Source organism: Mesoplodon bidens (genome assembly GCF_964165515.1).
Source record: "Mesoplodon bidens genome assembly, chromosome: 12".
Classification (NCBI taxonomy): domain Eukaryota; kingdom Metazoa; phylum Chordata; class Mammalia; order Artiodactyla; family Ziphiidae; genus Mesoplodon; species Mesoplodon bidens.
In genome coordinates this window covers 60,218,534-60,245,814 of record NC_138168.1, presented here as the reverse complement: position 1 = coordinate 60,245,814, position 27,281 = coordinate 60,218,534, and the positions used below count along the sequence as shown (strand labels likewise).

Genomic DNA, 27,281 nt, shown 5'->3' with positions numbered 1-27,281 from the left:
ACTTCTTCTTTATCTTATTAATATGATGAATTATATTGATTGCATTTCAAATATTGATGTATCCTTGTATCTTTGGACTAAATCCCACTAGCTCATAGTGTATAATTCTCTTTACATTGTTCATCTGAACATTTCTTGATCTCCACTTTATTCTTGAAGAATATATTTGCTAGATATAGACCTCTGGGTTGACAGACCTTTTCTTTAACCACTTGAAAAATATTGTGCTGCATTTTAGTGGTCTTCATGGTTTCTGATGAGAAATCTACTGTCATTTGAATTGTTTTCTCCCTTTGGGTAATGTGTCATCTCTCTCTCTCTCTCTGCTTTAAATAGTTTTTTTTTGTCTTTAGTTTTCAAAAGTTTGATACTCATGTAGCTTAGTGTGAATTTCTTTGTGTTTGTCCTATTCAGGTTTATTCACCTCCTTGAATCACTATATTTACCTGAAAAAATTGAATTTGTAGTTTAAAACTTTCCCACAAAGAAAATTCTAGTCCTAGATGACTTTACTGGTGAATTCTGCTGAATATTCATTAAAGACATAATACCAAGTATTTGCAAAATGTTGCAGACAATTAAAGAGGAAGGAATACTTCCCATGTCACTATGATGCTAGCACTAATATGCTAATACTAAAATCTGACAAATATTTATGATGGACGTAGATGAAACAGTTCTTAAAATTTTAGCAAAACTGTAATCAATAATATATAAGTTAACCTAAGTAATTCACCATATTAACAGACTAAAAAGGAAGAACTCTTTGCAGAAAAAAATGCAGAAAAAACATTTGACAAATTCAATGTTCACTCCTGATAAGAACTCTCAACTGACTAGGAATAGAAGGAAAGATCTTCAACCTGATAAGGGCCACAATCTGCAATTAACCTACATGTACTTAGAGTAACAGCATGGATGGGTTTCAAAATAGACAGTGAACTAACTCAGTCAGAAAAGAAATACACATTGTATGATTCCATTTATATAAAATCATAATAAATACATACTATTCTATAGTGACAGAAAACAGATTAGTGGTTGTCTGAGGACAAGATGGAAGAGAAGGCCCAGAGGAGTGGAAAGTAAGGGTGACAGAAAATCTCGAAGAAACTTTTGGGAGTGCTGAATAAGTTCATTATCTTGAGTGTGTTGATGTCTTCACAGATGTATACATATGTCAAAATTTATCAAATTGTGTACTTAAATATGTGCAGTTTATAGTGGGATATTTTTACCATTCTGAGTTGATAGAAATTTTACCAAGTTAAAGAAGTTTACTCTCAAATTTGTATTTTTCTATCCAGACCAAATGTCATTAACATATGAGCTATGTTTGCTTAATTTATATGATCATATTATCATTTGATCAAGTGCTATCTAATAGCGTTTTCATAATAAAGAGAGAGTTAATTACAATTGTTTTAAATAGGGCAATATTCATGTATTTAACTTCCATATGAGAAAAAAAAGCATTGTATTTCAAGAGAAGGGCTCCACATTGCATCAGATTTCTTAAAGATAATATTCATTCGAAGGAAGAAGGGACAAATGAGCAGGAAGCAGGGAAGAAAAGATGGAAGGAATAAGGGAGGAGAGAGAAGAAGGAAGAAGGAAGGGAAAGACCTAACATAGGCAAAAATTTATATCTTTTTGTATTAATAACTTGACTTCTGAATTCCCATATATATAAATCATAAAAAATTTTTTATCATCAAAGAAAGGAAATATAAATATTCTGGGTTTATATATGAGATATAGTACTAAATGGGAAAGAAATGGACTGGTACAGTAAACAATTACATGATTCACAGAGCAGGATGGCAGAGCACCAAGGGCCATCTATCAAAAACTTTGAAAACAGCTGGATTATAGTAGATAATCATGGGACTCTTAGCAGTCAGGATACAGGGCCAGGCATCACTTTTTGAGATGTGTTGCTAAAATGAAACTTCTACATTTAAATAAGATTACCTAGAATTTAGTGTTCTATTTCCCACCATGATAAGGAATCATATCTTTTTGTTTGTTGGTTTTCAAAGGATACCCTTGTATAACATCTAGTGTTCTCCCCTGTTCTGTAACAGAAATAATTTCAATTCCACTTTTAATAGCTCACAAAAGAGGCTCTGAATTATTAACCCCTGATCAATTTCTAAACAAAGCTGACCTTTAATGTAGTCTAAGTTTACTGAAATTTTACAAAACAGAAATAAAGAAGAAAAGTTGAGAGTCAATACAACAAGAGTAATCCTAAAGGAAATCGACGTCTACAACCTCTTTGCTGAAATTCATGGGGCAAGATGTATATCAAAGTTAAGAACTTTTAGAATTTTAGTGCAGTGATATGGTACATATACCATATATCACATACACCTACATTGGGGTCTGTAGAAGCACTGTAATCAAAGGCTCAGCTATTTTTGCAGGGAAATGTGTTAACATCCATAAGTGTGTAAAATTGAGATCATAAATAATCTCATGTTCAGCTAGGTATTGCCATCATATGAGTTTCAAAACATCTGGTATTCAGACTATTTTGGATTTTAGATTTGCAGATAAGGCATTATGGACCTGTAATTTCAATATGTTGAGAAGAAGAGAAGAAAACTGTGGCATAAAACTGGAGGAGATAGCCTTAAATATGAAAAATAAGGTATATGCACACATTTTAACAGATTGCCATTAACTTTCAAAGAGCTGATAATATAGATATACGGCTGGTAGTTTTCAACTATTCTATTTCAATTTCATTTTTCCAGAATTTTAACAGAATGGCCATGTATTCTCTGAAAAGTGTGGCTATGGATCACGAAACCAGTGTTTTTTTAGAGAAAACCTCAAGAATTATGAATGGTGGTGTGGTAGGCAGAACCGTAAAAATTATAATATATCATATTTAAGATAGCATACTTAAGATATACTTTTATATATACTTATATTAAATTTAAGGTAGTAAATTATGTTCCTATTACATTGGAACCTCATTATGATACTATCATCAGGGTCTGTGTAGAACAAACTTATAGATAAGACTATCACAGTGAAATCTTTCAGGTCTAAAATGTAGTACATTGAGACTGAGGGCCAACTGACTTCTGTTTCCTTTTTGATGAAAGAAAACAAGATAGCAGGAAAGGAAGAAGAGAAGGAAGGAAGGAAAGAAGGAAGGAAGGAAGGAAGGAAGGAAGAGGGGAAGGGAGGGAGAAATCAAAGTGTATTTCATTCTGGTGAATAATGTATCAGACATTTCATATTGGATGATAGAAATTGTTAGCTCAGGCTTCCTGCTTCAATTAAAATATGCACTTAATTTCAGCATGGTTTTCATAAGTAATATTGTTTTTTAGAAATTTGATTTTTATTCAGATTAGGTTGGACTTTGATAAATTGAAAAGAAATTCTGAGTGCACAAAGTAGCCTGAGTATTTATAATGTTAATACTATCAAAATGCCATGTGCCCATTCCCACTCCTAAGCAATTATAAACTCTGATGTTATTCTCTGAATCATCTAATGAGTAAGTCTTTCTCTTCATTTCGTTGACACCTTCTCCCTTAAATTTCAAAATGTTTACCCATATAAAGAAACAAAATTATTGTAATTAATTTCAAAATATAGTAGACAAACAGCTTTCTCTTAAACATGATTTTTTTTTTTTTTTTTTTTTTTTTTTTTTTGCGGTATGCGGGCCTCTCACTGTTGTGGCCTCTCCCGTTGCGGAGCACAGGCTCCGGATGCGCAGGCCCAGCGGCCATGGCTCACGGGCCCAGCCGCTCCGCGGCATATGGGATCCTCCCAGATCAGGGCACGAACCCGTATCCCCTGCATCGGCAGGCGGACTCTCAACCACTGCGCCACCAGGGAGGCCCAAACATGATTATTTTTAAGCGTAGTTGAGGTCAGATGAGGGAAGAAAAGGATAACTATTAAAACAACTATAAGAAAACCATTCTGTTCCCAGCACCATGTGAAGTCATTTCACATATGTTACTATTATTTAACCGTCATCACAACACCCTCATATGTATACTATTGTATATTTTACAGGTAAATTAATGAGATTTACCGAAGTCACAGTTATGAATGGTTTCTCTGTCTCTGGATTGGTAGCCTTTTCTTAATATCAGACGACTTCCTTTTTTCCTCATTCTGCAAAAGATTGAATCTATAGACCCATGTAAATATTTTCCTGATGCTAAGAGTTTAGTGGAATTCTCAACTAAATTCTCCCACTAAAACATCAAAGCATACAGATTCTCCCCCAAAGTTTCTGGCAACAGGCTTACCTGATCACTTTGGAGCTACACAAAGTAGAAATTGAATCAGGAGCTCAGATGCTTAGTTTGTTCTATTATCCCCACACATACAGCCTACTAGTTGTTTTTGCTTCATATATTCCCTAATCTGCAATCTGGGGCTCTCAATGCCCATCATTCTTGTGTCTCTCTATTAATAATGGGACATTTTAAGATGGAATGAAATTGGATATGCTTCAAGAACAGCATCTCTGAAATATTATTATGCCCTATTGCAACCCACATTTCTCTCTCTTTGTCCAGAATGTTCAGGCAACTTCAAGTAGTGCCCAGATGTTTTGAGACATTTGATTAGCAGGAGTTATTCCTCTGAAAGTGTGAGGGATTTATTTTGAGATGTGTGCTGTTACTCTGACTGCTGCTATAAAGCAGTGGGTTGTTCTTTCCTTTTTGCCATAGGAGTACTTTATAATTTCAGTAAGATTCTCTCTGCATGAAATAATGTACTTTAATGTAGATTTCCTGCAGCAATCCACAAATACTTCTCTGTGGGATTTTACATTTCAACCAATTCAATGTACTCATATCACTTTTAAATTCATTTTTACTTACATTTTTATAATGTTCACCCTGACTAGTAATTTTAGCCTTACCATAGATATTTTTTGTCATGTTCTCTCTAAATCTTAAAGCCCTAGAACTCTGAACCACAAGGCAAAAGTTGTTTTTTGTTTTTTTTCTGGGACCTCCTTTCTAATATGGAATGACAAGTCTTAGGTCATAAAATATTAAATAAAAATGAAAAATTTCCTCAATGTTAACATGATTAGCTTGGATTAAAAAATAAGAGGCTGGCTTTTGCTAACTTGCATTACAGTCTGACCAAGGTAGAGCAACATTCTTATTTGGGTACAGCCTACATACATATTTTTTTCCAGTCCCAGACTGGTTCTTTTGGTTTAAGCTTTTTAATTCCAGTTCCAATTTCAATAAACTTTATTGGCATGGCAAGGAATGCAAGCATGGCTAGAATCCATAAATTATGTTTGTGACTTTAAGGCAGAAGGTTTCACAGAGGAAATGGGATTTTTCTCCTTGCATCTTCATTTTCCATTAAGTAAGGGAAATGGAAGAGAATATTTTAGTCCTAGTAAGAGAGCAGAAGGAAAGAAATGGACTTCTCAGTGGGGCTGCTTTTTGCAGTGAGCCATGAGCTAGAAGCAAACGTTGTCTTTAAAGAAATAAAAGAAATACAAATTCAGTATTTTATATCAAAATAAAATTTATATATAAGAGAATATGTAGGTTCTGTGAGGCCTGAAGTCTAATGCAACTATGTGGACCCTTTTTAAGAAAAGAAATTACAATTAAAATTTAATTAGATTCAAAAGTGAATATTTAAGATGATAAAAAAACACAATAAATTGTGTATTTTTAAAAGCTGACAAATAAACATCACAAAATTCAAGAAAAGCCTAACATTTTGTCATTAATTAATTATAATTAATTAACTGCCCATCATACCTGTATAATACTTTTTTCTTTATGTGACGATTTTTATGTTTTCTTTAAATGGAATGAAAAGATAATTCAGTCTGTATTCTAGTCTTGTAGAACAAATGAGTTTTAATTAATGCTGGTTTAGAAACCTTTATTTCAGCCTCACAACTGGTGGTTGGTATTGCCATGCCAAGATGCCCCTATATTGGAATGCCCAAAATAGGTGACTTTAAAAAACAAACATACACAATGTGTAGTACTGCTTTAGCTGTGTGCCCTACAATCAATCTGAAGAGTTCTATAAATTCCATTTTGCATAATTCTCATCAAAAAGAGAAAAATGTGGGCTTCCCTGGTGGCGCAGTGGTTGGGGGTCCGCCTGCTGATGCAGGGGGCGTGGGTTCGTGCCCCAGTCTGGGAAGATCCCACATGCCGCGGAGCGGCTGGACCCGTGAGCCATGGCCGCTGAGCCTGCGTTTCCGGAGCCTGTGCTCCGCAACGGGAGAGGCCACAACAGTGAGAGGCCCGCGTACCACAAAAAAAAAAAAAAAAAAAGAGAGAGAGAAAAATGTATGGTGCATTTACAGTTGTATATGCTGTGTTATTTAGTATGTTTCCAACAGAAGAGGACTTCTGTTTTGAGTAGTCAGCCTCCCCTTGGTTTCGCTATTCAATGTTTGGAAAAGTTATCTCAGGCTAGCTTCTGGCTCCACAAATTTCAAAACCCTTTTCTCCTCCGCAACCTGCTTATATTCTCTACTGTCAATTACTGTAGAGCCAGTTCACATACAATTTCTGCTCTTCCATCTTCATATCATGACCCTGGGGGTGTCAGCACAGAATATCCATGGAAGCCATTTCTACACCAGGACAACCAGAAATAACTTAACTCTACATGAAAGTGATTGCAAACCACAAAAATGTGTTCCACTAAATCAGGATTTCTCAGCCTGGCAATATTGACATTTTGGGCCCAATAAATCTTTGTTGGTGGGAGGGAGGGACATTCTTTGAACTCCAGGTGTTTGGCAGCCTCCCTCTCCTCTATATGCCAGTAACATTCCCACCTCCCACCCAAGTTGTGAAACCTCAAAATGTCTCTAGACATTGCTGAATATCTCTTGATGGGCAAAACTGTCCCCAGCTGATAATCAATGCATTAGACAATCAGTTGTGTTCCCAGCTCATCTAATTAACTGAATACCAAAAAACTTCACCACTACTCCAATATCTCTCAGTAGGGCAAAACATGGCACAGGGAAAGATGAAGAGGAAAGAGACAAATTCTTAACCAATTGCACATATAATAACTTTTATCTTCCACAAATTTTACAAAAAGCTTATGGTGATATGTGCACCTTGTTAGGGACTTCCCATGGTTTTGGAAGGGGTCAATGTAAGAGGCTTTATAGATTAAGGTTCATTAACTTTGATAAATCCATTTCTGTTTGTAGTTGAGACTAAAAAGAAAATAATAACCGTTGATATTTTTATACTCTATTATTCAAGGTTTCCCTAAACTTGGATAAAATGTTGCTAATAGGCAGTGGTTGTTTAAATTGTACTGAATAGGGAAAAGCCTGGGTTTCCTCATTCATTATTACTCTCCTTGGTCTCTAGGGTGATGTGGCTGAAAGTCTGTTAGTGAAAAACATATGTGTAGTGTTCAAATAATAAGGAACTGAGCATTAAATTAAGTTAAATATGTTTCTTGCCTGCAGTGTGATGTTTTTCAAGCACAGTTGGTGATAAAGCCCTTTTTCAGGGAACAGTCTTATTTTCTCACCAGACACTTGTATCATTTGGAAAAGAGTTTGATGAATGCTGGTGTTATGGTAAGAAGATGGCATTTGGCACAAGGCCGTTTGGGGTCCAAATCTTGGCTCAGCTCTTTACTACAATATGTCCGTTATAAAGTCAATTAACCTCTCCAAGTCTCTGAAATCTTATCTACAAAACTGGGATCAAAATACCTGCCCTATTGTATTATTGTGAGGTTTAAACACAACCCATAGAAAGTACCTTGTGTTTTCTATGGTACATGGTACATGTACCCATAAATCACACCTCCTGTTAATGTTTTAGTGTGTTCCTTGAAACACTTTAAGGAAGCATTAATCTGAAATCATAGGGAAGACATTGTATGGAGTTGTAATTCTATTAGTTTTTACTTAATGTAGATTGATTGAGTTTCTAGGGAGAATGAAATCTGCCTGGATTTGTTGAACCCCATGAAATGCTCAATAGTAATTTGTGTAAAAATCTCTCAACTCTAGGAGAAGCAAACAGCTTTTTCTAGTAGAGATTGATTCACCATTAATTTAATATGGTCTTACATGAAATAGTAGTGTTCTCAGTAAGGTTATACACCAAGTAGCAACCATGGTTGTGTCTAAGTGGGTAGGAGTTGTGACATTTTACAGGTTTTCTTCTTTCTAATTTTTCTGTCATGGGTGTATATTATTTTTTGTAATGAGGAAATAAGTTATTTTAAAAATTTAAAATAGTAAACTCCTGAGTTCTTTGATGTCAATGTTCTGGTAATGCTTATGTTCCTAGTAGGAAGGTAGTGCTACACAAAACACAATTCTTCTGAGACCTAAAAATAGTCATAGCCTTTAAAACTAAAGTCGACCTTAAGGATTATCTTTTCCTGTGATTTCCTGTGAAATATGAAGAAATGGATTCCTGGAAGTTTAGAGTACTTGCAATCAGTTAGTTAAGGACTCCTGTGCTTTTCAACATGTTTCTGTATAACAAACAATGAAGATCCTAGGTGACTGGGAGAAGGGTTGATTAAAAGGAATGTTCATGATTCATGTACTGTCAGTTCCATTATTCATATTTTAATTCCTTCCAAATTATCCTACTAGTGGAAAACAAACTCTCAATAACAAAAGTCTAAAATAGTCACAGACTGTCTTATGATCTTCCCCTGTCCCCATCTCCCTTTTGACATTTTCTCCCAAATTCTGAATCTATGTCTTCTCCGCTACCCACTGTCTTTCGCTATTCCTGGCTGCTTAAAGTCTCTATCCTGGCCTTCACGCCAAACCTCCCTGTTTTAAAATGTTTAGGATTCCAAATTCTTCCCTCCTTCCCTAGCTCTGGTTAACTCCAACTTAAACCTCAAGATTTACCTCAAATCTGTGATCCTCTCTCTGAAGCCTATACCCAGTTCCCAAGGCAGCACTGGTGGTTGTTCCTTACAGTTTTCATTTATTAATGTTGTGGTGTGTTTCTTTTCCCAACTGGCATATGAGTCAGACAAGTCTTCTCCAGTTTTGTAACAAGTTAACCTGAAATAGGATGCTAAATAAATAGAGCCTGAATGAGTGAATTAGCCTCCCGAAGGTAGCTCATGACCGCTAGATGTTTAGGGGAAAAGCATATGATAAAATAATTCAAACTGTGGTATAAATGACTGATAGAACTTCTACTCTACCCTCACAGGAACATTTGAGTGCTTGATAAGACAAGTAAAATGATGGCATTTTGGACAAAGTGACTCTGGAGAGTGTCTATAATTCATAACACATAGGCAACCAGGCTGTCCTGTTACATAGTCTGATCTGTACTTGAAGTACGTAGCAACTAGAATAGTCTGGTACAAGGAATTAGTAAGGCAAAACACTGGGAAATCCTAGGAAGGAATTGGGAAGTTGGAGGGAGAGGAAGAAACGAGGAAATATGGCTCAAACAACTAGTATTGCAGGTCCTAAAGCAGAAACTGGCAACGGAAACCTAGGATCACTGTTCCTCATAGAGATTTGGTCACCAAACTGCTCTTTCACGATATTAAATTAAATACAGCCTCTTCTATGGTTGACATCAGAATAAATTTCATCCTCCAGTTTCACATTTCGGTAGCGGAAACAGACAACCCAGATCCCAAATTGTCCCCATAAAAAGTGAGAGAAACAGATGGGAGGGGAATAAGCAGAGTGAAGATATTTTGTCACCCATCCTTGCTTAGAAAATGACAGAAATTAATTGCTTCTCTATCTGTGTTTTCACAGCCGGTTGTTTGTACCTCAGTTGTGCCTATCATTTTTGCCTTTACTCCTAATTCTTTTCCACATGTCACCCTCCAAGTCCCCACACTCACCATTAGATGGGAGCTTAAGCTCTTGGAGGTATGGGACCCTGTGCGCTACCTCCTTACCCTTCAATGCCCGGTAGAGAGCATTAAATACATCAGTAGAAAGAAAGGGAGGGGAAGGAGGGAGGGAAAGATGCAGAGAGAAATTGCCCTATTAGGAAGGTATTGATTAGCATGAAGTGGGTGTATGGGGTGGCCGGTGGGCAGGGGGTGGTGGTGGCGGGGGAGTGGAGGTAATTGGATGAGCTGAAGTTGGAAACGGAGGTAGAAGGTTAAGAGGAAGAAAAGAGAGATGGAGATGATAGACCAATTGCAAAACCTAGTTTCAAATTCACTTGCCTTTTCTCTGATTACTGCTGAGACTTTTGCAGAGTCTCATGTTTCAATTTTTTAAATTATTATTATTATTATTATTTTTTGGTACACGGGCCTCTCACTGTTGTGGCCTCTCCCGTTGTGGAGCACAGGCTCCGGACACGCAGGCTCAGCGGCCATGGCTCACGGGCCTAGCCGCTCCGCGGCATGTGGGATCTTCTTGGACTGGGGCACGAACCCGTGTTCCCTGCATCGGCAGGCGGACTCTCAACCACTGCACCACCAGGGAAGCCCTTGTGTTTCAACTTGTATTGAAGTAGTTAGGGCCAACTTTTCAAGTTATTCCACTGCTAAATAATTAATCTACCCCTGGGCTCCTTAGTAAACTGATCAGCAGCTGTATTACTACCGGACAAAATAGTTCTGCGATGTGTCTTGTCACTTGCCAACTCAGGTGTAATTTTTCTTCATTGAGAAATCATACCTTTGGATCTGAATCACATACTTTCTTTTTAATGCAGGAGTAGGTTGCAATAATGTAAAGACATTTCTAGTGTCTTACCTAGTCCCCTCAAACATGTCTATTTGCTAAGATTTATAGATTCTGTACCAAGATTTATTTTTCTTGATGGTTTTGTTAAGAATTTGGAAGACCTGGCAGGTCATCCTAATCCCTTTCTCTCACCAAAATCCAAGGATAACTGGCAGAATGTCACATAGAGGAGATAGAAACTTAAAAGCTACTAGAATTCTGTGATTTAGAGATGAATAAACTTAGGTTACATTTTAACCAGTAGCCTTTCCTTATGTAGATACCATTCCTGGCACCATTCACCCTGACAAGGGGTTAATTAGCATATGCTTGAGGATGCACTGTTAAATCTTAGGGCGCTTTAACTTTCTGTGACTTGGCAATTTTCATCTAAAAAGGTTTACAAAGCAGGAAGGTAGAACCTCTTGAGTTATGCTATAGATCTACAAAACTTAAGTACCCATTCTCCTGGGGTAGTTTTGCTTATTTATTGGGAGACTTAGCTTTTGGTTTACAAAAATAAGACCAATACACTAAAATATAAATAAGTAAATGTATCAAGGTAAAAGGAAAACCAGGGTAGAAGAGTAAAATGAGACCACTGGAAATTGAGTATATAAAAATGTAGGCCAATAAATTGTACATAATTGCTAAATAATGACCACAAATTTAGCTCTGAGTTTCCCAGCAGCCAAAGTAAAAAAGGAAACCCAGATAGTTACACAATTATTCATAAAATATAAAAAAAAAATGGTTTCAAAGAAAAAAAATGTTAGCTCTTAATCATACAATCTTTTCTTATACTGAGTAAAAATTTTACTTTTGCTGACATTATTACCAAAGTGACTTAAACCCAGGCTTGGTTTCAAATGCAAAATACAATAAAATTATCTATGTTTGTGACATTTTTGAGATATCACAATATCAGTTGTAATGATGGCAGTTATTTCTTGGCCATCTATATATTTTACTTGTTTATCATCCATCTCCCTCTGTTAGAATATAAATACAGTGCAGAGATTTTTGCCTACTTTGCACCCTGTTGTTTAAGCAGAATATACCCAGCACTTTGAGGCACACAGTGAATATTTATTAAATAAATGAAGAAAAAATCAGGTTGTGTAGGACAGGCTGACAGGAGAGATGTCTGAGTCACACCACCCTAATTAAGGGTGTATAACCAGTAACTGGATCCTACGCTATCAACCTGATTACGATTTGTTTACTGAGATTTTTTTTTTTTTTTTTTTTTGCGGTACGCGGGCCTCTCACTGTTGTGGCCTCTCCCGTTGCAGAGCACAGGCTCCGGACGCGCAGGCTCAGCGGCCGTGGCTCACGGGCCCAGCCGCTCCGCGGCATGTGGGATCCTCCCGGACCGGGGCACGAACCTGTATCCCCTGCATCGGCAGGCGGACTCTCAACCACGGCGCCACCAGGGAAGCCCTACTGAGATATTTTACAATGGAAAGACAACATTCTGAATATGAGGTATGAACTTACCTTTCCTTTCTTGAAGCTATCTAGAAAGGGACAAAATCCTCAAACACTCAGATCTAAGATGAATTAAACAGCCCTAAACTGTTTTAGGGTGCAATCTCACTTTACCCAGGATGCCTTGGATTTAGAATCACAGCTCTCATTGCTGCAGCAGGAACTGAGTTCTGAGTATCATATGATGAGTTGTAAACCTAAACCTTCAGTATCTCTGGGTGCAGATAAGTGATGTTGACAGCTGTTTGTTATGCACAAAAGAAAATATTTCATTAGCAGGAAGAACACAAAAAGAAATAAACGAATATGTCTGCATTCTTGATCAATATTGCTGTAAACAAAAATGTATTAGAAATAAAATAAAGGAAAAAATGAGCTTCAATATCTTGCATCAGAATAATAGTTTTAAACTCCAATGGCCATAGGAGTTAATATTTTCTTATTCTGTTCTTTTGTTCTTAAACCTTCTCTTCAGGGGTTTGTTCTTTCATTATCTCAGAATTCTACATCTTTTCCTGCCAGACTATAAAGCCATTTGACCTTGAAAAGTCTTTTCATTCATCCATCCATCTATTCATTCATTCCTCAACACCATGCATCCATTCATTCATTCCTCAACTATCATTAATTGAACAACTATGTGATAGTAATTATTTTATGGGTGGAGATACAATGATAAACAATACACAATCCTTGACTTCCACCAAATTAGAGTGACAGCCTATGCACCAATGAAACAAAAATTTGATTTCTGAGGAGGCAATGATCCCTAGAATTAATGACCAACTGATTCATGTAAAAAAGATTCAAGCAAGTGGTTATGATGACATGGGCTGTGGGCCTTGTAGAAAATAGAGGAAATATAGTCTCAGCCCTTTCAGTAGGTTATAATCTATAGAAGACAATACAGTGGAAGTTACCACAGGAAACATACCAAATGTAAATGATGGTTAATCTTCCAGATAACTATTATAAAGGCTATTTCCTAGTTTATGTGTTCCTCTGACTAAAGAATATAGTTATACCAAACCAAAATGTGGTTGCTAGCATTTATAGTAAAGGATTTGTAACAGAAGGTTAAGAAATAGATTCATTGCAAATACAGAAACTTACAAATACACTTTTAAAATTTTATAAATTTTCCATCACAAATGAACTTTTGTATGGTATTTCAATATATTTTTACCATTCAAAATTAGCGGGAGTTTTTAATTTGGAGGAAAGTTTGCTTTATTTTTTTTCCAGGTTTATTGAATATGTTGACATACAGACTGTATAAATTTAAGGTGTACAGTATAATGATTTGAGTTACATACATCATATGATGACCACAATAAGGTTAGTGAACATCCATCATCTCATATAGATACAAATAAAAGAAAAAGAAAAAATATTTTTTCCTTGTGATGAGAACTCAGGATTTACTCTCTTAATAACTTTCATATATAACATACAGCAGTGTTAATTATATTAATAATGTTGTACATTACATCCCTAGTACTTATTTATCTTATATATGGAAGTTTGTACCTTTTGACCACCTTCATCCAATGCCCTGTGCCCCTCCTCTGGCAATCACAAATCTGATCTTTTTTTTTTTTTCACGCGGGCCTCTCAATGTTGTGGCCTCTCCTGTTGCGGAGCACAGGCTCAGCGGCCATGGCTCATGGGCCCAGCCGCTCTGCGGCATGTGGGATCTTCCCGGACCGGGGCACGAACCTGTGTCCCCTGCGTTGGCAGGCGGACTCTCAAGCACTGTGCCACCAGGGAAGCCCAAATCTGGTCCTTTTTTTTCTATGCGTTTGTTTGTTTTGAAGTATAACTAACACTATGTTAGTTCCTTTTGCACAATGTAGTGGGGTTTGATATTTCTGTACATTTCAAAATGATCACCACGATAATTCTAGTTACCATCTGTCACCATACAAAATGTTACATTATTATTGACTATATTCCCCACACTGTACATTTCACCCCATGACTCATTTTGAAGTTTGTACTTCTTAATTTCCCTCACCTATTTCACTCATCCTACACTCCCATCCCCTCTGGCAACCACCTGTTTGTTCACTATATCTATGAGTCTGTTTCTGTTTTGTTGTTTGTTCATTTGTTTTTTAGATTCCATTGTACATATAAGTGAAATCATATAGTATTTGTCTTTGTCTGACTTATTTCATTTAGCATAATGTCCTCTAGGTCTATCTAGGTCTAATCCATTTGTTGTCACAAATGGCAAGGTTTTATTCTTTTTATGGCTGAGTAATATTCCATTGTATATATATATACCACATCTTCTTTATTGAGTTCAACTATTGATGTCCACTTAGGTACTTCCATATCTTGGTTATTGTAAATAATGCTACAATGAGCATAGGGGTGCATATATCTTTGCTAATTAGAGTTTTTGTTTTCTTTGGAAAAATACCCTGGATTGGAATTGCTGGATATATGGTAGTTCTATTTTTAATTTTTTGGAGGAAACTCCATACTGTTTTCTATAGTGGCTGCACCAATTTATGTCCCCACTAACAGTATACAAGGGTTCCCGTTTCTTCACATCCTCATCGACATTTATTATTTCTTGTCTTTTTGATAATAGCCATTCTGACAGGTGTGAGGAGATAACTCATTGTGGTCAAAGTGAGTGTTTTGAAATGGCATATTTCTTAACACTGCAGACTGTAGAGTCTGAGTGCCTGGATTTGTGCTTTAGCTCACCACTTAAGCAAATTGCTTAATCTACTTGAGCACCAGTTTTCTATTTTTCATTTGAGCTTGTAAAGTGGGTATAATAACTTGAAGGATCAAATGAGATAACCCATGTGTATTAAGCTTACTATTGATGCTGTAACAAATTATTACAAACTTAGTAGCTAAAAATTATACAAATTTATTATCTTACAGTTCTGGAGGTCAGAGAAGTGGATTTCAGTGGACTAAAATGAAGCTGTTAGTAGGGCTGCATTCCACATGGAGGCTCTAGAGGAGAATCTATTCACTTGACTTTCCCAGCTTCTAAAAGCCACCTGCATTCCTTGGCTCCTGGCCCCCTTCTCCATCTTGAAAGCTAGCAGTGTAGCATTATCTCTCTCATCTCTGCTTCCATCCTTCCATTTTTTTCTCCCTTATTCTATTGCTTCTCTCTTATAAGGACCCTGTGGATTACATTGGGCCCATCCAGATATTCCAAGATAATATTGCCATCTCAAGATCCTTAACTTAATCATATCTGTGAAGTCTCATTTGCCATGTAAAGGAATATATTCACATATTCACAGGTTCCAGGGATTTTTGGGGGAGGGTGGGAGCTTGTCATTATTCTGCCTACCAACCCCACATAAAGTGTTTTTTTTAATTAGCTAATATTATTATTTCCATGTACATTCCCATTGACCACCAAGCTTCTCTAAAGCTTATAAAAATTAGTTAACTGACCATTTTACATTATGCAGAAACTGAAATAAAACTAGGTTTTCATCAACTCAGCCTCTGATTCTTTTCCCAGACTATTATAGTTTGTCATCCTTTGACTTTCTGCTGAGATCAGTGGACCATTAGCTTATATCAGCTGTAGTTGTCAACAAGTGAAGAGCTAATTGACTATTTCATTATGGCCCCAAAGAAATTACATGTGATTTTAATACTCCACTGTGCTTGTACGGCTATTTCCTAATGAACTCTGAGTTTATTTAGTTTAGGCAGTTGTGAAGCTTTAAAAGCATATAAACGGATGTTACGACATAAAGGTATTTTATATGCCTTCTGACAGAACTTCTCAGGTGATTTAAAAACGTTCAACAACGAAATGAGAGCTTACTTCCAGGATAGACAGGTATTGCAGTCAATGAGAGGCACATTTTGAGAAAAATACTTCACAGAAAGCCTGTTCAAGGAAGTTCAAGCTCAAAAAACTAGTTTACATCTCATGCCTTTTTTCCCCCTGCCAGTCACAACTATCACTTTCTTCAAGATACAGCTTAAAACTGGTCATCCCCAAAAGCTTTTCCCTCCTACTGCACTTCATCAGGACCTAATATTTTGCTATCTATTTCTTCACATTTTGAATATATTATATATCACACATACACACATGCACACACACACGCACATGATTTGTTTTCTCTTATTTTTTTTTTGTCTGTTAATCTCAAATGTAAACTGCTATCCTGTCTCTCCCATAGAGTAACTAGCAGCGTGTTGTACACTTAATAAATGCTTGCAAGTGGCAAAATGAGTTCTTTGCTTTGGTTAAAGAGGACTTCAGCACTGAAATGAGCCCCTATGTTTGTGTAGGTTTTAATGGTTCATTTTCTTGTCTGACTTCCCCTGGTTATGAATGTGGTGGGAGCACCAACAGTGTAGGGAGGATTTTACTGGAGAACATTTGGAGGCTTAGAAAAATCTCTAGAGCTTTGGAAGCACCACATTCTGTGTTCAGAATTCTATTTCATTCTGTCTCAAGACCAGAATAAGCAAAGAAGAAAGATGGCAAGATCCACAGGGTTCCATATGTGAAGCCAGCCCCCGCCCCTCCGAAGTAAGTGGGAGGAAGGAAGGAACATGATCACTAGAGAATTTCTCATTCAGCTGTATTAATTCTCCTCAGGCTGCAACTCTGCATACAAGCTTTTAACCCTGCAAAATGTATTATTAAATACATGATGTATTTAATTAGTTTTAAGAGTTATCCTCTTTCTTGGGTTTTACTAAAATAAAAAACAAAAAAATACCCCAGGATAATTTGTCTATTCAGAACAAAATAATTCAAACAGGATTCAATGGGATGCTGTATAGCTGGTGCGCTTTATGCCTTTTTTCTTATAGTGAGCCAGGGAAAAATATACTTTTTTTGGTGTGGAAATTGCCCACTAGTATAAAGGGTGAATAAGATACCATATAGATACCATATAGTAGATACCATATAGGTACCATATAGTACCCCAGAAAAAGTGATTTATCAAACACATACTAAGGTATCATGAAGACCAACAATTTTTTCCCTTAATCTTTTATTAACATCATTAGACTAGGCTTTTTGAAAATGGGGAGAGACTCTGAAGTCAGAGTATACCAGATCTGGAAGTGACTGTCACTGTCCCATCCCTCTACCTCAATCCAATTCACACTTTTATGACTGGCTTCCTTTTTGACCCATGCTTGTTAATTATATCCAGCTGTAGGCAAATTGCTCTTCCAAATTGACAACACTGAGCTCTCAAGCTGCTCACATTTTTTTTTTTTTTCCCTTCCCTGGATAAAACCTTTGGATCATGCATTATCTTAACTAGTGTTTTCTAAACTAATCTTCAGTTATGGATATTTTAAAGGGTTTAAGGGACTCACAAAATAACTCTGGGTTTGCATACAGTGCGTTTCTTTCCATTTGATCCAAAATTTCCTAAGAGCATACAGAGAGGAGGATTTCCTTAGAGACTTATAAGGACATAGCTATCACAATTCCATTTGTTTCTGGATGCTCTGGTGTCAAGATCTCAGTAGTAACTGGCCAGGTTCCAGCACTACTCCTGGGATCAATGGGCTTTGCCCTACAGTCTCCAACACTCATCCAGAACAAAGCTTTCAAAGGCATAACACTTTTTTTTTTTTTTTTTTTTCTGGAAGTCCCTGTTCTGTTCAAGGGCTTTATTGTCAGAAATTCTCTGCCCCTCCCTTCCTGGAGGACTCCACTGACAACATACATACCCATGCAAGGCTATGACTGTGAGGAAGTGCTTTTAGTTTTTTGTTTGTTTGGTTTTGTTTTTTCTGCTTTCAGAGAGAAAACAGAACCTCATTTCCATCCACCAGCCTAAGAAGCTCTATCTGATGAATTGGCATTGAGAATTTTGACAACTAATTCAAATGAACGTTTTTAGAGATGAGAATTAGGTACATAGATATTGGGGGAATGGGGGAAAATGAAATTCAGAATCAGAATATGCAGTTCAGAGTGACAGCTTTGCTACTGACCAGCGTCAAATTTTGGCCAAGTATTTTAATGCCTCTAAACTTGGGTTTCCTTATCAGTTAAGTGAAAATTAATAATGCTACCTGCCCTGCCTACTTCGCAGGGCTGGAGCGAGGATAGATTGAGATCATGTGGCTGAAAACACATTACAAACTGAAAAGCATAATATAAGCAATCAGTTGTTATTAACAAACTGAGAATATTATCTAATTGCTTATAAATACATGCTGTGGGTACACTCATGGTCTCTCAGTGGGTAAATAAAACCTTGCATTTGCTGGGTACATATTTGTACATAATCCTTCAGTGGAACAAGAAAAGAACATTTACTCAGCAGTTAATATCATCCGGGCCCTTTCATATCTATACCTATAACTAAATTTACATCTTTACAAAAATACATATTAAAATATACTATATTTCATTTAGTCCTCTGAAAAATCTGTTTGATACGTCTCAGTTTCATATGAAAGAAATTGAGACACAGAGATGTTAAATGCTGCTTAAAGCAGTGATTCCCAAATTCTGTTCCCTGGAACCCTAATCCTGAGAAATACTTCTCTTTTAAAGAGTTCTATTGTCCAAAACTTTGAGAAACAATGTATTCTTTTCCTCAGCTCCAACAGATTCACTTTGCACAATACCATACTGGTAACCATTGAAAAGTTCTGCAGTAAAGAAGCCAGCTATATTAAGGGAAACTGTTTAACTTTGCTCAATCTAGAGTTAAAGCTAATTTGATCTGAAGACCCTATTTTCCAATTTTACTTGCTAAATTTTGATAGAACTGGGATTCTACAGAAAACATTCTGCCAAATGTAGATCTAAATTTTTGACTGAAGTTATTTCTTGGTAAATCTGCAATCAATGAGACTACAAACCTGTCTTCTTTAAAAAGATATACTATAACCACATACCAAAAACAGTAGGAAAATAGGGAAAGACAGTTATAAAATGTTACTATTCTACATTTTACTTCTAATTATATCAATATTATGGTTTATCGGGGTTTTTTTTCAGCCTTTTTTCTCTTCTTATTTGTAATCATAGTATATGTTGACTTCATCTTCCGATTATTTAAATGTAGTAAAACATGCATAACATAAAAATTACCACTTTAACCATTTTTAAGTATACGGTTCCATGGCATTATTTACTTTTACATTGTTGTGCAACCATCACCACCATCCATCTCCAGAACGTTTTCATCTTTCCAAACTGAAGATGTATCTGTATTGTCTTCTGATCTTTTTTTTTAACCCAACATTTTATCAGAAACATCTTCCCACTTTGCAGCTTACTCTTTTTTTAATACCTTCATTTCTAGTGGCTGTGAGATATTCAATCCAGATGATGCTCATGAATCTGCCTATGGTTGGACTTTTGTATTATTTCCAGTTTTCCCTTTTGTAAGTGATAAATATCTTTGTGTCTATAACACTTCCCATATTTTGGATTATTTCCTTAGAATAGCTAGTAGATTAGAGAATACAAACATTTTAGTGATTTTTTGAACACATGTTGACAATTTTTTTGTTATATCAAATTTACACTTCTATTGTTTGATTGATACATTCATCCATTCTTTCAAATTAACAAAGACCTAGTAAATTCCTAATATTTGCCGAGTACTATGTGAAAGACACATATTCTCTACTCAAATGATTTCAATATACCATGGCCAGCATTAGGTATTGTGGCCAGCATTAGTGACAACTAAGGACAAAAGTACTGATTTACTTGTCCAAAAGTTTTGTTGCATTGCTTTGATTTTTAGTGAGAAGACATCCTTGCTAGTTTGCTGACTCCATTTGAGGATTTCCTTGTCCCTCTTTGTTTCCCCTCCCCCACTTCTTACCCATATATGTGCTGTTGGACAAATTACTTAATCTTTAACTTTGTTTCCTCATTTGTCAAATGAGAGTAATAACTGTACTGATGTCATAGGATTGTTGTCTTAACTCAAGGAGACTTTGTGTATCTTAATGTCTCAACGAGACATTATGTATTTTAAACCAGTGCCTAGCACATTGTAAGCACTCTGTAAACATTACTTGGTATTGTTATTACTTCCTGAATGGAGAAAGTGAGATGAATCTTCTGTCAGTTGACCCAAGGAATGGGCAAGCTAGAACTGTGCACACTTTGTCCTGGCACTGTGTGTCAATTTTTAAACAAGCTTTCTGTGTGTTTAAACAAACAAACCTACCAAGTCATGAACTCTCTGTCAGGAATAGAACAGATTAATTAGGATATGGATGGGGGAGGAGGGGTGTTTGTTTTTCCTGAGACATATTATTGCTAAGTTTTACAAAGTTCTGCTAAGTCCTTTAAAAGGAAAATATATGTCCTTCAGTTTTTTGCTACCTAGGATTTAGGAATATTCTTCAATCAAAGAAATAGGAACAGTGATGTGCTAACAGTTATAGGTTAATGACTTAAAAAATAATCTACATTGCACCCTAAGGAAGAATGAACTTATTGCTGAATTGAATTGACAAGTGCTGAGCTAGTCAGTGTGCCAATGAACCAGCTATAAGACTGCCAGTTACGTTTAATCAAGCGTCTATTCTTATCAGATTTTTAAAGAAGTATTTTCCTTGCTGATTGGTATATATATATGTGTGTGTATATATATAACGAGTTCTATCATAAACCTGGTCTTTAATAGCGTATACTTAATCTGAATAAAGGGATATGTGTCCTGGTAAATTGTGTGAATATATTAAATTGAATGTCACATTGTCCGTGATTTACAAAAGCTAAAGATGTCTGAGTAACTGACAGATGTCAATCAAAAGATTCCATTGTTCTAGGAATTGTATATATGACACCAAAATTCTGAATAAAAATTGTTCATTCTACTATGACCACATCTATTTTATTCGCTAGTTTACAAAAATGAATAAAGTATGCACTATACAGTCTTTTCACAGAAGCAAGTATTATAAATGTGGCATATGGTGAAACCACTTCAAGCTTCTGAAGAATCAGCAAACTGTAAAATACTTTACTGTCATAATATAGCATTATTTTCCTCCGGATGAAATCATTTGTTGCTGTTTTCATTGTTCGTGTAAAGTTCTTTTGTTAGATACTTATGTCTTAAATATCTCTTAGATATTAAAATCAAAACAAAAAGCCTTTCCTACTCCAGCATACCCTCGTGAAAGGCAAGGATTATAAGCCCTGATGCAGTTGTTAGGTTCTTCCGGAGGGAAGTAGAAAGGCCGGAAGGTTTTAGAACTACAAGCAAAGTCAGTGAAGCAAAGAGTAAATCCAAATATTCGGCAAATGACAAACCAAAAAGAAGACATGCCAGCTGTTCACACTGGGAAGTTACTGAACATTTATTTTGGTTCAAGTTTTATTTTTATATGAAGCAGGAACAATAAGTTTTCTACGGGGGTGGGGTGTCTCATTCCTTATTACACGAATAGGGAACAGAATTTGCGATGCAGGTGGGTGTTTCCTCTGGGCGCCTCTACACTCCCCCTTCTGCCTATCGGCCACCGATACGGTAGGACCTCCGCCTTGGGGACAGAACCCCGGGGCGCCTCTGCTTGGGCGGCGGGGTTTCTCTGCGTTCATCCTCTGGGGTCCGGCCACACTGCTTACCCAACTCTCGCTTTTCAAACTGCGATTCTGAAACAGGGCAGACAACGGCGCGGGTCCCCTTTCGCGCCCGCTGCCCCCGAGCGGCGGCGGGCGGCTGGGCCCGGGCGGCGAACAAAGGCAGCGCGGAGCGCGGGGCGCGCGGCCGGGGTTGGCGCGCGTCTCTCCGGCAGGAGGCGGCGGCGGCGGCGGCGGCGGCGGCAGCGGCGCCGCGCCCGAGCCTGCATTCCTCAGAAGCGCCCGGAGCCCGCGGGGCGACGTCACCCCCGGCTCCGCCCCCATCCCTCCCAGAGCAAAGTAACTCTTGACTAACAGGAGAGCCTCTGCCGAGCATGGAGAGCTGCTGCCGCGGCCGGCCGGCGACTCGGGCGACGCTGGCGCCCCAGAGGTAGTTTGGCGACCGCGGAGCAGGAAAAAGTGCGGGCGGGAGGCTGTCCACTCCCCGCCCTCACCCCGCCGGGGCCGGCCGACCCCTCAGCTGTGGATTTCGCTGCGATACCCCCCGGCAGCTCTTTGCAAAGCGGCTTGAAACTTCTCCCAAAGTCGACATGGATACAGCGGCGGCGGCGCTGCCTGCTTTTGTGGCACTCTTGCTCCTCTCCCCTTGGCCTCTCCTGGGGTCGGCCCAAGGCCAGTTCTCCGCAGGTGAGTGGCCGAGGAGGCTTCCGGAGCTCCGACGAATGCCCCCGACCCGGGGCTCGCCAGGGGTGGAGCCGGCTCCTCTCTAGGGCCGGGGGGCAAGGGTTTGGGGGAAGCTTTCGCGACCCGGGGTGGGGGGTACCGGGCAGAGGGAGGCTGGGTCGCGGGGCACCGGGATGGGCGCCACGGGGGCAGGTAAGTTCCCTCGTCGCGACCCATTGTTCCTGGCGGAGGATCGCTCCGGGCGCAGGCGGGCAGGGCTGTGCGGGAGTGCGCGAGACAGTTCTTTTCTTGGGAAACTGGGAGCCTCGGCGTCCGGCGCCGGCTGCACCGCGCCGAGGAAGAGAGAAGGAAGAAGTAGTTACGACTCTGGGGACTGCTACTCTCTTGCTTGTAGTGCGGGCTTGTTGCTCTCCGCCGCTAGAGCGTTCCAAAAAAAATTTCCCGGGGAAGCCATTGTCAGAAAGGTGGAGACTCGAAGGGAGTGACCTCGGCGCGCTTTGCCAGGTGCTTTTTGTCCCGGGAATAACCTCTCCTGACTATTGTCTAACTACTTCCCCGTCCCTCCCCCAGTCCTTGTCGCCTCCTCCAGCGTTGGGCTGCTCCTGGGTTTGCCCTGTGGGTTAGGGCGCTGCGCGGAGTAGGTTCCGTGTGTGTGTTGGCGGAGCCTGTAAGATGTTTTGAAACATGATTCTAAGGATCCACGCAGAGCCGTCCTGGGCAGCGAGGTCTGGGCGCCGGGTCCGGGAAGCCTTACCCGCGGTAGGGGAGCCCGCTCCTCCGGCAGAGCCACCGCGAAGCTGGCCCATCTCCTCCCGGAGCCGGCCTGCGTGATGGGGGCTACAAACGACTGCCGCCCGCCCAGAGAACCCAAGTGAAGGCATCCGGTGCGGTCTCGCCAGTTAGCCCTTTGGGTCCTAGTAAAACCGCTTAGAGAAGTCCGTGAAACCCCATTTCTCCCAGTGCCGTCCTCCATTCCCTTCCAGTTCTGTGACCCTTCCTGGCGGTTGCTTCTTTCGTTCTCTCCTCTGGGGGCTCTGAAGTTTCACCAGGTGGACGCTGGGGAGCAGGCTCCCGGGCGATCGTCTGCCTCCCGCCAGTCCAGACAACTTTTCTGGCCAGCCCACCCAGCTCTGCTTGGCTGGCGAGCGCATCTGCTTCCTTGATTCGCGGTGCAGATGGAGACGCAGAGGTGGCCGAGGGCTGCTGGACAAGACGGGGGAAGCGACAGCCGCGCTCCTGGCTGAGGCCACAGGACGCGGAGAACGGACGAACTTTGCACTGTCAGTTTCTCGTTGTTGTGGCTGCCTGGTTTCCTGGAAGTAAACTCAAATTGTTGTTTTCCGGAGTAATGTTTATTTCCCTTCCGTTCTCTTTCACCCCTTTAGAACTCTGTAAAAGGAGGTAGATAACAAATTCAGATGGCAGCATGTGCTGTGCACTCAGGCAGGTTATGAAATGCAGCGAGTACACGAAAAGTTACGTATACGGGCGATGTATACAGAGGACAACAGCTATGTGCAATGAATGATCCGAAAGCCTAATTTTAATTCTTTCTGGAGTAAGCATTACTGCAAGCATGTCTGACATATAATGCCCGTTGGTACTGGAAGCGTGCTTGATGTAAAACATTACATGCAGGCAAGTTGGAGTGGGTATTGATTTCTGCACAGTGTTTGTCAATGCACGGAGAGCCTACGCTTGAAAAGGCATGTAGTTTGTTAATTGAAAGTTGGAATTCTACCAGTTGCATGATTAAACTTACATGTATTCAAAATTTGCAACTATTTAATGTCTCAACAACTGATGGATATATTTTCATCTGTAAAGAAACTTTTCTTTTTCTCTTTTCAAATGTTATTTACCCTTTAATGAGCAAGTAAATATTAAATTTCCTCCAGCGGAATGTACAGATGAGCTTTTCTGATCCCTGGAGTTCAGATATCTCTAATGAACAGTTATGTTCTTAGACATGCAGTTCCAAGTAATTTAACTAAATAAGCCTGGCTTTTCTTTCTTGACAAAGCAAAACATTCGACTTTATTTTATAGTTAAGTGAAAGAATGTGCAGTCCTAACAAATGCAATTGTGGCAGGACTGTATCTCAAAATTTTGCCATTCAGGATTTGTATATATGCCCAGAAATGAATGTCTTTTATTCCCACAGTTCAGATTGTGGATCTGCCTTTCTCCATAAGCTAAACGTTTGTTTTGTAAAAAATTTCCATTTTCTGCTTCACCTAAGTCATTTGTTATTCTTCTGTCATCAGATTTTATGGCAGTCAGATTTGTTGCAAAGACACGGGGTCAGAGATTGGAGGTGTATTCTTGCGTTTTTTTCTTACATTCTACTTTAAATGATGAACTTTTATTTCTTTTGAGAAATTTATATAAAAATGCTTTAAAAGTGTAAAACAAATATATGTTCAGAACTTTAAAGTATGTTTTAAAAATCACACTTATTAGACCATTTTCCACTTTTAGATATTATTGTGTGCTTGCTAACATGGTGAGCCTCAAAAGCAAAACTTGAAAGACTGCAGATTGTTGGATCTTTGATATATCATGTACTCATCCAGTCTGCTTTGTTTAAACCACAGTTTAGGAACATTTTCATCACTTTGAATTTTTTCTTAGCTTTTGGGGTTAAGGTGTAAAAATGCTACATGGTGAGCCTTTTGAAAACCTGAACTTCCAGAGCTTCTTATAAATCTCAACTTACATTCTTTCAGTTTGATGGCTCACTTAACACTTACAAAAATGTGTCATATCTGTGTTACATCTGGGGAAATTGAGGCATAGAAGCACAAGGATGTGCTGAAGTTTATTTACTGGGTTGTGTAGTTGCCATCTCTTGATATAATGTGAGAAAGTGTTTTGTATTAGGACTCAGATGACTGACAAAATCAGTCATAGATGAGGTACCTGGAGACTCAGCTTTCTCATCTGTAAAATGGGGATAATAATACCTGTTCTGACCTTTCCTCATGCTTTTTATGAGGATGGTGTGAAATAGTTTAAATGAGCTGGAACTGTATATTGTCAAACATTATACAGCTATCTGGGGTGTAATCATCGTATATTAAAGTAGCTAAGTGCCTAGTAAGCACAGACTGTTCAGGAGTGTGTGTGTTTGTGTGTGTGTGTATTTGTGTGTGTGTGTGTGTCACTCAGCCATTCATTCATTTTAATTGTTGTTAAACATAAACATCCTAGATTGGCCAGACCATAATTTTATCAGCACATTGAGAGAAATTATCCTTTAATTTTTTTTTTTTTTTACCTTCTGTAAATCCTTACTTGAGCTGAACCTGTGGAAGAGTCACTATTAACATTCATAGTATTCAAACTATAGAAGAAATTTATTTTTAGTCGATTTCTTTAGCTGTCTGTTTAACTATTGGCTGTTCACCCTTTTCATCTCAGTGGGAGAAAAATATGTGGCTTTTTAGATGCAGCCTTATCAGTGACCTAGAGAGGGACTATTGTCTCTCTAGTATGATGTGAGCCTGGAAATGCAACTCCAGATCCTGCCTTGGATATAGTTCCTGGCATGTCACACTGTAAGCGTTTACTTACTTGATCCCTTAGAACCTTGCAACTCATCTAAGCAGTGCCACTTTCCCAGTGTCTCACTCTTTGCTGTCTCTGTATGTGAGTTAAATTTCTCTTATACTTATTATCTCTACTGGGAAGATACATCAGAGAGACAGCTTTTTAAAGGTTTGCCTGTCGGTTTTCTGGTTTTGATTGGCCAGAATCTCTCGATCCCTCAATTCATTAAAACTCCGAGTTCTAAACTATTAATAATATGTAACCAGACATTTCTGGGACTGGTATTTCTTTCACCAGTCTCCATATAACTGACTCTGTTGATTTTCCTACATTGCAAGATGTCGTTTTGTGTCTGGCCAACCCAGACGGGAAGAGAGGCAGGTCTGGCTGCTATTTGGGCTTTGGCATGTGTGCTGCTGACAGCTCTTCTCTTTGTATTCATAAATGTGAATTTGAAAAATAAATCAACCCCTCTGCCATTCTGCCCCTCTCCCACACTCCTTCCCACTCCCCTCTAGCAACAACAAAGCCCCACGTGCAGATACACAAAATCACAGCCTTTCTGTTTTCACCAAATATCTTTTGGTGCTGATCATGTTCTTAGAAACTGGAAATATGACTCAACCATTAACCAGAGCAAACGCCAGTCCTCCCGCCTAATCTCATATTTTAGGCAGTGATGGTTTACTCCATGTTTTTATGGCCTTTATCAAACATTTAATTCATGTGATACGGTCCTATATAGAGAAACTAGGTTGTTGCCTACTAATGCTTTTGAAGTGCTGTGTTCTAGGTCTGCTCAAGATGGTGTTAAAGACGGTGTAAGTCATGCTAAATATGGATCTGCTTCTCTGAGGCATGGAAAATGCTGTCCTCCTCTGCCTTGCGCTCTTCCTATTTCCCCTCCTTGCTCTTCACGGAGGGCAGGAAGAGGATTGTTGGAAGACTGAGAGCAGGAAACATCAGGGGAGTTTACAGATTGTTCTTAAAGACAAAACAAAACACTGGGATCGTGTGTGTGTGCGTGTGTGTGTATCTGTGTGTGTGTGTGTTTGATCTTTAATTTTCTAAAGAGGGAAAAAAGCCCTATTTTTGATTTGTTTATTGGAATCAGCCTTTGCCTTTGCCCAAACACATTCATTTCTTATTCCGTGGATGTAAAAACTTCCTTCTGTGTATTCCTCTCAGACTTTACCCTTTGATCATATGTGTCTGGTTTGTGTTCCTTTATCAAATGGTGTTTCTTTTTGCCTAAAAACGTTATAATTGCTTTTGAACATGACTTGTTTTTCTTTCATCAGA

The 27,281-nt window shown here is 38.7% G+C and overlaps 1 protein-coding gene across 4 annotated transcripts in view; it reads left to right on the top strand.

Moving 5' to 3' along the window:
* The first annotated feature begins 22,104 nt into the window (after nucleotides 1-22,104).
* Nucleotides 22,105-27,281, top strand: part of PTPRK (protein tyrosine phosphatase receptor type K) — a 588,095-nt gene continuing 582,918 nt past the window's right edge. For 3 of the 4 annotated variants that reach the window (XM_081250577.1, XM_081250575.1, XM_081250574.1), the window contains exon 1: nucleotides 22,105-22,430. In XM_081250577.1, the coding sequence (XP_081106703.1) occupies nucleotides 22,334-22,430 (97 nt within the window). In that variant the 5' untranslated portion in view covers nucleotides 22,105-22,333. The remainder of the gene's footprint in view (nucleotides 22,431-27,281) is intronic. The other variant, XM_081250576.1, reaches the window with a different exon arrangement.